The 11,464-nt window shown below is 44.9% G+C and overlaps 1 protein-coding gene across 1 annotated transcript; it reads right to left on the minus strand.

Annotated features, from left to right (window-relative positions):
• Positions 1–7,347: 7,347 nt before the first annotated feature.
• Positions 7,348–11,259, minus strand: CALCB (calcitonin related polypeptide beta). Its single transcript, XM_032427235.1, has 4 exons — positions 11,212–11,259; positions 10,044–10,138; positions 9,650–9,790; positions 7,348–7,507 (listed from the first exon to the last, which is right to left on the minus strand). Exons 2-4 carry the CDS (start codon positions 10,127–10,129, stop codon positions 7,348–7,350), a joined length of 387 nt encoding a protein of 128 aa, XP_032283126.1. The 5' UTR covers positions 10,130–10,138; positions 11,212–11,259.
• Between the last annotated feature and the right edge of the window lie 205 nt (positions 11,260–11,464).

Here is an 11,464-nt window from a genome sequence, read left to right on the forward strand (position 1 = left end):
AACAATTTTATGTAGAGCTATAAAATTTTCTAAAGTTACCACTTTCACTGCAGCCTCAAATTCTGAGGCATTACCGTTCAATTCTAGATATTTTAAATTTTCCATTATGATTTTTTCTTTAGTTTCTGGCTTGTTTTAAAAACTTACATAATTTCCAAGTTTTAAAAATTATATTATTATTACTATTATTATCTTCTATCTTAATTGCATTATGGTCAATAAATGTGTTGACCACAATGGAGTGAACCACTACAACCTGTCTCTTCCACTGATTGCAACTGAAACCTCCACACAGAATACAAAAAGAATCTACCTGGGAACTCTTAAAATCAGTCAGTGGCAGGTACATTAGGGTACATTGGGGGGGAAAAAGAGTGACAAAAATGCCAGTAAGTTTTCTGGTTCTTTTTTTTTCTCTTTTGTCTTTTAAATTTAGCCCAAAGGTTGTCTCCATCATGGAACTGTGCAGTGGGCCCAGACAACAAAACCCTGAGAGAATTCCCCTCTTTCTGGCCAGAGGGACAGGAACAGGAGCCCCTTCAATCTAGAATCTCCATTACTTTTTCTTGTCTTTTTTGCTCTTGGCCCTGTTCCAACACCAGCCCCAATGTCAGAGCTGCACAGCCGTGTGAAGCCGCAGTGATAGTGACTGTGCAGAGAGCTAAAACCTGTATCTTTGACAAAAGTCACTGTAAAAGGAGGTCTTTGACTGCCAAAGGCCGTGGGGGGGAGGGGTGTCTTTTTCCTCTCCCTCCCTTGTCTCTTGATACTTTTCAAGGGTAACTGAAGTTCCACAAACCCAACCCATGCAATAGCATGTTCTATGAAGTAATTATGAACACTCTTAAAATCAATGAAAAGATAGCTATGACTAGCAGAAAAATAGAAACTATTTTTAAAAATGGGTGAATGAATAAACTGTGGAATATTATTCAGTGTTAAAAGCAAATGAGCTACCAAGCCATGAAAAAACATGGAGGAACTTAAATGCATATTACTAAGCAAAAGAAGCCAATCTGAAAAGGCTACATATTGTATGATTTCAACTATATGATAGTCTGAAGAAGGTGAAACCATGGAAACAATAAAAAGATCAGTGGTTGCCAGGGGAATGATGAACAGACTGAGCATGGAAGATCTTTAGGGCAGTGAAATACTTTATATGATTATAATTATGGATATATGTCATTATGCTCTTCTCCAAACCCATAAGTGTACAACACCAGCGTGAACTCTGAAATAAACTCTAGATTTTGGATGATTATGATGTGTCAATGTAGGTTCATCCTTGGCAAAAATATATATATATTTCTTTTAAATATATATTTTAATTTTAATATAATTTAATTTTAAATATATAAATAGTTGTTCTGGTAAGTGACGTTGATAATGGGAGAAGCTATGCATGTGTGGGACATGTGGGAACAGGAGGTATATGGGAAATCTCTGTCCCTTCCTCTCAATGTTGTTGTAAACCTAAAACTGCTCTAAAAAAATATTTTATTTAAAAAACACAACATAGTATATACAGTATAGAACAATGTAAAATATATATATATAAGGAAGACAATAAAATAATCATGGTGGTTGAATTAAACGTACTGAAATCTTTCATCATGTCTTGATTTTTCAAAGTTTTTGTAATTCATTTTTCTTACTTTACTTAATTAAGCAGTATAATTACGTTTATTATAGTATATGTAATAACAAGCAGCATACATGATGTTATGTATAGATTATTTGGTAACAATTATCAAGAATGTAAATGTATATGGACAGAGATTAGAAGGTAATGATAAAAATAAATGACTTTTTAAGGAAAAAAATATATATATACTTGCCAAATGACAGCAATCCCATTCCAAGGTATTTACCTAAAAGAAATAAAAAATTATTGTATTAGTTTCCTAGGGTTATCATAACAGACTACCACAAACTGGGTGGTTTAAAACAGCAGAAACTTATTCTACCATTCCAGTGGCCAGAAGTCCAAAATCTAGGTGACAACAGGGCTCTACTCCCTCCAGAGACCCTAGGGGAATATCCACTCCATGCCTCTTATAGCTTCTAATGGTTGCTGGCTAAAAACTTGGCTTGTGACTCTGCCTCTGTCTTCACATCACCTTCTCCTCTGTGTGTATCTTCTCTGTGTATCTCTTATAAAAACATATTACTGGATTTAAGACCTACTTAGATAATTCAAGATGATCTCATTTTAAGATCCTTAATTTAATTACATCACCAAAGACCCTTTTCCCAAATAAGGTAATATTCACATGTTGCCGGGGATCAGAACATGGACATATCTTTTGAGGGGCCCCATTCATCCCACTACACTTATTTTCACTCAAAAATCTATACACAGAAATTTATAGGAGCTGAATCCATAAATGCCAAAAACTGGAAACAATCCAAGTATCCTTCAACAGATAAATGAATTATCCAACTACAGTACATGCCTACAATCTAATACTGCCCAGCAATAAAAGGAAACAAATTATTCATACATGCAACAACATGGATAAATCTCAAATGCATTATGCTAAGTAAAAGACTCAAAGCTACATACTGATTTCATTTATATGACATTCTGGAAAAGGCATAAGGATCTGAATAGACATTTTCCAAAGAAGATATACAAATGGCCAACAGGAACATGAAAAGGCGCTCAACATCGCCAATCATCAGGGAAATGCAAATCACAACCACAGTGAGATATTATGTCACAACTCTTAGAATGGCTATTATCAAAAAGATACAAAATAGCAAATGTTGGCAATGATGTGGAGAAAGGGGAACCCTTGTGGGCTGTTGGTGAGAATGTAAATCAGTGCAGCCACAATGGAAAACAGTATGGAGGTTCCTCAAAAAATTAAAAATAGAACTGCCATATGATCCAGCAATTCCATTTCTGGGTATTTATCTGAAGGAAATGCAATCATTATCTCAAAAAGGTATCTGCACCCACATGTTCACTGCAGCATTACTTACAATACAGAAGACATGGAAACGAAGTAAGTGTCTATTAACAGATAAAGGTTAAAGACATGTGATATGTATATATAATTTATATATGCAGAGAGAGAAATATATAGATACAGGTGTAATGGAAGATTATTCACCATGAAAAAGAAGGAAATCCTGCCACTTGTTACAACATGGGTAGACCTCGAGGTCCTTATGCTAAATGAGATAAGTCAGGCAGAGAAAGACAAGTACTGGATGGTCTCACTTATATGTGGAATTGAGAACAAAAACAAAAAACAGGGGCGCCTGGGTGGCTCAGTCATTGGGCGTCTGCCTTCTACTCAGGTCATGGTCCCAGGGTCCTGGGATCGGGCCCCACATCAGGCTCCCTGAGGAGCAGGGAGCCTGCTTCTCCCTCTCCCACTCCCCCTGCTTGTGTTCCCTCTCTCGCTGTCTCTCTCTCTGTCAAATAAATAAATAAAATCTTTAAAAACAAAAAACAAACTCAAAGAAACAGAACAGATATGTGGTTGCCAGAGGCAGGGGGTGGGGGTGGGCAAAATCGGTGAAGGGGGTCAAAAAGTACAAATTTCCAGTTATAAGATAAGTAAGTCCTGGGAATGTAATGTACAGCATGTGGACTAGAGTTAACAATACCTTACTGTATATTTGAGAGTTACTAAGAGAGTAGATCTTAAAAGGCCTTATCACAAGAAAAAACAATTATTACTATGTGTGGTGATGGATGTTAACTAGACTTATCATGGTGATCATTTCACATTATCTACAAATATTAAATCATTATGTGGTACATATAAAACTAATAGTGTTACATATCAATTATATCTCAGTTTTAAAAGATAAACATTAAAAATACACTAGGTGGACAGAGACATAACAGTTGTTAGCGGGGTTGAGGGTCGAGGGGGCAAAAGAGAAACATGGGAAACTTCTGAGGAGCGATGAAACTGCTTTGTATCTTTATTGTGGTGGCGATTACACAACTCAATGTATTTGTCAAAATTCATAGAGCTATACACCAGAAAGAATTGACCTTTCTCTATGTCAATTTAAAATGATATGCTGAAACAGAGCTGCTGGAGCTGGGACTCTGGGAGCCCCATGTTCCTTGGTCAGGTGGATCTCAGGCTCTGCCAGTTGGGGGACCCTTAAAGGAGACAAGGAAGCATGAAGAAAAAGAAACATTCTTTCCTATTTTGATTTCTGTCTCTGTCAGCATCGCCCACAGAGATTACTCTGGCAGGTAAGTTGTTTCCAGTTTTATTTTGTTTTCCCATACTCCTCGAACAGCTTTGTCACACCTTTTCAAAGATCCCGCATCAGCCTACCTCCCCTCTCAGTGGTCTGAGCATCCTTCTCCAAGGTTCTAGATTCTCAGCATCCCACCTCTTGTCTTTGTTCCCCAGGCCCTGAGGATGGCAGCCACCTCCTTCACTTTCTATCTCTGCACTACCTCTTGTTCTCTTTCGCCTTTTCAGAACTCTACTACCTGCTTCGTCAGTTTCTTAAATTATACTTTCTGTTAAAAATTACTGCTGTGGTTTCTGCTTCACTGATGAGAAGCTGATAGGAAGCCAAAGTCTTTCCTATGCCCTAGAAGGTCCTACATGATCTGCCCTCCTCATTTCTTCTCTGACCTCGCCTCCGACTTCTCTTTCTCCTCACTGACTGATTCTCAAGAAATAAAGCAGATAAAGGAGCATGTTGAACCTCACCACAGAAATGTGGTCATCAAAATTCAAAGTGTGGAAAGCTCTATTGGACAAATAACTTAGTTTCTCCAACAAATAAATTGAAGAGGGAAAAAAACAATGGAGCAGCAACCTCCATTAAAGGGCCTTAAAACATATAAACCAACAACAGTGTGAAGACCTAACTTGAGCCCTGATTTTATATATATACATTATCTTATATATGTGTATATATAAGATAATAGAGGAATTTGAAGCATGACTGGATGTGAGATAGGAATTAAGAAATTACTGTTAATTTATTTTAGCTGTTAAATGGGACTGTGGTTATGTTTAAAAAGTCCTTCCCATATATGGGGAAGTATTTATGGATACACTGATGTTATAATGCATGTGGGGGGTGTAATAGATGGTGCATGGATGCAACAACAATGACCATAAAAGGATCATTGTTGAAGCCAAGTGTCTTAGTCCATTGGGAGTGCTATAACAAAATGGCACATGGGCGCCTGGGTGGCTCAGTCGTTGAGCGTCTGCCTTCGGCTCAGGTCATGATCCCAGGGTCCTGGGATCGAGTCCCACATCGGGCTCCCTGCTCGGCAGGAAGCCTGCTTCTCCCTCTCTCACTCCCCCTGCTTGTGTTCCTGCTCTCGCTGTCTCTCTCTCTGTCAAATAAATAAATAAAATCTTTAAAAAAAAAAAAAAAAAAAGTGGCACAAACCGGGTGGCTTCTAAACAACAAATATTGGGGCGCCTGGGTGGCTCAGTCGTTAAGCGTCTGCCTTTGGCTCAGGTCATGATCTCAGGGTCCTGGGATCGAGCCCTGCATCAGGCTCCCTGCTCAGCGGGGAGTCTATGTCTCCCTCTCCCTCTGCCTCTCCCCACTGCTCCTACTCTCTCTCTCTCTCTCTGTATCTCTCTGTTTCAAATGAATAAATAAAAAAAAAAAATTCTTTAAACAACAAATATTTATTTCTCAGTTCGGGAGGCCATGAAATCCAAAATCAAGGCGCCCACAGATTCCGTGTCTTGTGGGGGCCCCTTTCCTCCCTCAGAGCAGTCTTCTGACTGTAAGCTCTCATGGCGGAAGGAGCAAGGGAATTCTCTCCATCCTCATCTGTAAGGGCCAAGGGATAGCCCTGATGACCTAATCACCTCCCCAAGGCCCCACCTCCCAAGACCATCACTTTGGGCATTAGGTTTCAATATACAATTTGGGAGTGAAGGGGAAACAAACTTTCAACCTGCAGCACCAAGTAATGGGGTAGAAGGGATCCACTTTATTATATAAAGTCAGGTTGTTTGTATGGTTTTTTTCCATTTTTCTTCAAAATCTGAGGGTCCACCATGTGAGGGAATTAGGTCAAAGGATGGCCAGCGGGTCTCTGGAACACATCAGAAGCCACTGTCGAGAAGCATATAGCGCAGTGGTTTCAACTATAGACTCTGGAAACCACCACCTGAGACTGCCACCATCTATCTATGTGACCTTGGACTTCACTTCTCCAGGCCTCTGTTCCCTCAGATACAAAGTGGAAATAATAATGGGATCTCCTTCACGGAGTTGTCATAAAGATTAAATGAATTCATAGGTATACAGCACTGTCCTAGAACATCATCTGGTCCATTTTGAGCAAGCACTCAAAAAACATCAACTACTATTGTTATTATTATTACACAGGGAAACAAGTTGAAATGAACCACCAGGGTCTCAAAACACATGTATCCAAAATATGTTTTTAATCTTGATGAAGTTCACAAATGGTACAATACTGAGATTTCCTTAAACAAAGTATACAATCATGTTCTTAGACAACAAGGCAAAGCATCACCATTACCGTGTGTCCCTAGAGGCCACAAAGACAATGATTTATTGTCCACCTAAGGTTCGGCAGAGCCGCCATGATCCACAGGATAGCTCTCAAAGAACCAATTTGCTACCAGATAAGCCAATAATAGATGCCATCACACTGACCGCACACAGAATCAAATATAAAAAGAATACACAATACATATGGAATTAGCCTATTTTGCATTCAGTTTCATTCCTTTCGAGTGACAAAGGTGTTTTTCAGTATCTATTGGGATGCAAACATGTATATCTTCCATGGGGCCTTCTCACCAAGTGTTGTCAACAGAAATTAATAGAAGTGGTGAGTTCAGCTTCATGGTTACCTGAGATGGGAAAAAAATAAATAAAAAAGAAGAGGAAGAAGGAGGAGGAAGTGGAGAAGGAGAAGAAAGAGAAATAGAAGAAGGACAAGAAGAGAATAATCACCATTATTACTAAAAAGAACACACATTTACAGGAGTGCTTCTTTAAACAGCATTTACAAAGTATGGGTCTGAGATGTAAACAGGCTTTTAAGGCAAATGACGAGGGGAAAAAAGCAACTATCAATCAGCAAGCAAGCATTTTTTTTTTTTTTCATTTCTCCTCTCAGAAAGATGACACTGCATGTCTGTAGTCTATCCTAGTGCTCTGATTTCAGGCTGAGTTGCTGAAGAAACTCACTACTCAGAAGGAAGAATGTGATTGGAAAGAAGGGATCTCAAGACCCTACCAGGTCCAATGGGGTTCAACACGTGGATCATAACCTCCAAATTCCTTCCCCTCCCATCCAACAGAACAACGGCGGTCACCTTCTTCCTGGAGTCCAGTAGCTGCTCAGGCATGAAGGTCCCTGCGGCGACGGCCAAAGGCTTCAGAGCCCACGTTGGTGGGCACAAAGTTGTTCTTCACCACAGCTCCAGATCTGCTCAGCAAGCCTGCCAGCCGATGGGTCACACAGGTGGCAGTGTTGCAGGATCTCTTCTGGGCAGTGATGCTGATTTGCAGGATGGAGAAAGAAGGCAAGGCCTATCAGTGAGAGGCGAGAGAGAGGAGCCTGCCTCATGGGGCCTTCATAAAGGGAATGGCAGCTCTTCGACATACCACTTAAGAATAAGAGTTTCTCCTAAATGCAATTATCAAAGCTGTTAGGAGAAATGGCCTGGCAGCTTCCGCTAGGAGCCCTGCCCAAAGACCTTCATGAAAAAAAACCCAGTGCCAGTGATGTGGAAGTGTGTAATCACTATATGGTACACATGAAGCTAATGTTACACTGTACATTAACTAACTGGAATTTAAATAAAAACTTAAAAAGAAAAAGAAAAAACCCAGTGCTAAGCTAGACTCCAGGAATCATGTACTGAAACCTGCACTTCCTGTCACTTACATACAGTCCTTCTAGACCCAGGAGGAAGTGGTCACCGAAGGCCCAGCCCTACCAAGACATGCAAGGAGCACATATAGCAGCCATACAGCAGTCGCAGACACCAACAAAACCACTCTCCATGGGAAAATGAAAATTCCCTGAAGTCTTACCTGGAAGAGGCTCAGAGAGCAGGGATGCAGCATCCTCCCCCAGAAGTGTTTACCTGCTCCTCAGCACACCTGTTCTTGATGGTGGAGCTGGTTCACAGGGACCACTCACCAAGGCCTGTATCCGGCTATGCTGAGGCTAAAGCTACTTCTGAACATAGGTTCTGGTCACTCTCGAGCCTCGGACAGGGACCAGAGTAATGACCACCACGGTGCAAATCCTTTTAGAAAATAGGTTTATTCATCAATGATGAAGCATGAGGGATGAAGCAGAAATTGGAGGACTCTGCCTTGAAATCCTCTGGGATCTCAAAAAGCTTCCCTCACTCTTACCTCTAACCTGGGCTAGGAGTCCTGCTCTCTTCCCTTCCATCCTGAGATCCCCAGTATTCTCTGTCATAAGCAAAGCTACCAATACCAGCTTGAAGAACAATCAAAGTAAGATCTGCATGTGTTAAGTTCATCAATGGGAGCAAGAAGGGAAATCAGGAAAGAGTGGGAGGAGTTCAGTTGGCATCCTGGAGGGCCCCAAAGTGGGGTTAACGGCCCCTCTCCAAGCCGCTGGCTATGTCCCTTTTCTTCCCAGGAGTTTCAGCCCCGAAGCCGATGCCAGAGAATGTATGAAAGTTGTTGAGGTCCTTCGAGTATGTGCCCAGCACACAGGTACTCAGATTACTGCACCGCTTAGCTCGGAAGCTGTCCAGGCTGCAGGGAAAAGACATGCCAGGTGGTACCACGTCCTGGGTCTGCCCGTGTGGCTATCACACAGAAGGTGAGACCAGGGAGGGGGCACTTCGAGCAGAGGCGGGAGGGGCAGGCAGCAGGGCAGCTCACACATCCTCCATCAGGAGAACCTAGAGGTTTGCTGAGCCAGGGCAAGGTGGGGAAGGGCTTCGTGGGGAAGGGGTAGACTTTTCTAGCATTCCTCATGCTGCATTATGTCAGTCCTCATGCTCTGCACTGAGATTCTCGGGGTAGCTGCATGTGCATCACATGCCTCTGACCCACGGGGCCATAGCCAGGCCCGGGGCTGGTGTGTGCTCCAAGCTCAGGGGACACGGGGAAGTGAGGCTGGGGAAGGGTGTCTGGCCCCAGGACAACATGCGCGTCTCCACAGATCCTACACAATAAAGACCCCAGACCTACCTCAGACACTGCTCTACCCAAGCCCACCCTCTGCAAAGCCTTTGGCTTCACCTTGCAAATGTGCAATGAAGACTCCTTGTGGGTGTGAAAGAACAATGCACACAGGTTAAATTTCTAAAACATCCTGAGATATACCGAGTCCATCCCCTGGCTTCATACTTACCAGTCCCAAGTCAACCAATGCTGGAAGTGCTCCTCAGTAGGGCAAGACCAATGCCCAGAGTAAGGGATTCTATACGTCCTCATTCCATTTCCTAACAGCTTTCAGGAATGGGCCTCTTTAATGCGTCTAACCACAGTCTCTTGGGCTACACCGGGACCACTGTCGTCCATGGAGCCCAAGCCCGGCTGCACCCCAGGGCCTGGTGAACAGCTGCTGGACTCCTGGCCAGATGTTGTTTTTCCTACCTCTCTGGGATCTGTCCTTCTGGAGACGCCAGGGCAGAGTGGGGGGCCTTACCTGGAGCCCTCCATCTCCTCCTGCTCCTGCTCCAGCTCATTTCTCTTCGTCTGCACAAAGGCCTTCACCAGAGCAGCCAGCAGGAGGCGGCCTTCCTTCTCACTGAGTGCCGTGGGGTCTGGGGGGCTCTCCAAAGCAGACCTGGTAAGGGGAAGCAAAGCCAAGAGAGGCTCTGAGCCCTTGCCTTTCTCCTCCCCGGGATAAGTGGCAAGGCTTCCTGGTCCCTGTGACTCTCCCTGAGGATGTGCCCTCCACCCCCACGCCCCCTCGCAGGGCTGAATTCAATGTCCCCCCACGGGTCTTGTAGCCTTGTGGCAGTGACTTCAGAGGCACAGAACTGCCTGATCCCAGGGGCAGTAGAAGGGGAATGCTCTATGGCTTCGGGCTGCCTCACCTGAATGGTGCCGCCTGGAGGCTGCCTGCCTGGCACAGGACCAAGATGCTGAAAGCCAAGAAGGGGGAGGTCTTCCAGAAGCCCATGATGCCTCTCTGTAAGGAGAGAAAGACATTACCACTGCACGGGGACCAAGCAAGGCCTGGAGCCCACACACCTGGGTTCCTGTTCTGCCTCTGCCACAACGGCCTTGTGGCTTCAGGCAAGTTACCCACCTCCCCAAGCCTCCGTGCATTTGCCAGAGGGGCTGCTGTGAACCTCAAAAGATACCAGGCCGTGAACGGCTTGGTAGAGCAGAAACAGGTGTCCCGGGGTGTGGTGAGTTCTGTGGAAAATCAGGGAGAAGCCACACACGAGTGCATGCACACAAACGCACACCTTTTGCCTTCTGCAGAGACCAAGCGGGGACCCACCCTCGTAAGATGTATTTGTTCTTCCACTGCGCCTGTCTGCTCAGGGACTGAGAAATCTAGGGCCACCTTCCCCTCGGCTGGACTTCCCGCTAAGGCGTGGCAGAGGAAAGAGGGAAGGGTACCTTGGGAAGGAGCACTGATCTCTCAGTACGTGGGTTTGGACTTGGGGAAAATTTTAACGTGCCAGTTACTGGTGTCTGGGCTCTGGCAGCCCAGCCCCCTATGCTGGAGCGCAGTTTAGCTGTAGGTGCGGGTGGCCAGCATCCGGAGGTGAGCCCTCCGTCCTGCTCGGCTGACTGCACAGCCCCAGGTCTCCGCAAGTGTGTCAGGGACGCTCGTGGGCTGGCGGCGCCTCATAGGAATGCTCCAGGCTCCACCGTCCCGAGAATCAAACGTGATCCCTCAGGACACAGATCGCGCAGGGCACTCCCAAACCAAACTCAGGCTGGATCCTGCACGCCAAGGTGCACCAAAGCAGGGGCCCGCAGACCCGCCTACCTGAGCTCGCGGAGCTTCCAGCGCCCACGCGAAGCCCTAGGAATGCTTGGAGTTCCACCTGCGCTAATTAGAAGACAGTGCTCCGACTGTCCCAACCGCCCTCCTACCCCTGAGCCGGACAGAGAACTAGGAGCACCTGCCTGTAGCTGGGCCGCAATGGCCTTGAGAGGCAAAAAGAAAGGCAGACAGATGGAGCAAACTAGATGAACTAGTCGAGAGGCAAGTTACTAGAGTGAGCGGAGTGGGGAGTTCCTCACCTGGAGCCTGGAGTTTCTGGACAGCTGTAGCGGCCGGTCCGCCCCGATGGACACAACGCCTGCTGCGGGCGTCTTCCCCGCGGAGCTCTGGTCTCTTATTCCAGCGATAGTGGGAGGGGAGTCCCCACGAGTCGGCGCGGCCAATCCAAAGTGGCCAGGACCGACCCAGCTCCAATTGCGTCATTGCTCGCGCTCCCTGCACTGGTTCTCTAGGGAGGGGAACCATCGGCTCTAGCTGTCTTTGCAATGAGGT

Source organism: Phoca vitulina, unplaced genomic scaffold, assembly GCF_004348235.1.
Source record: "Phoca vitulina isolate PV1807 unplaced genomic scaffold, GSC_HSeal_1.0 scaffold36, whole genome shotgun sequence".
In the NCBI taxonomy this organism is placed as follows: domain Eukaryota; kingdom Metazoa; phylum Chordata; class Mammalia; order Carnivora; family Phocidae; genus Phoca; species Phoca vitulina.

Coding starts and splice junctions, on each gene's coding strand:
- CALCB (XM_032427235.1), bottom strand. CDS start 10,129: ATGGGCTTCTGGAAGACCTCCCCCTTCTTGGCTTTCAGCATCTTGGTC. Junction 9,791..10,043: donor CTCCAGGCGGCACCATTCAG/GTGAGGCAGCCC, acceptor TCCCCTTACCAG/GTCTGCTTTGGAGAGCCCCC. Junction 7,508..9,649: donor GAGGAGATGGAGGGCTCCAG/GTAAGGCCCCCC, acceptor CCTGCAAATCAG/CATCACTGCCCAGAAGAGAT.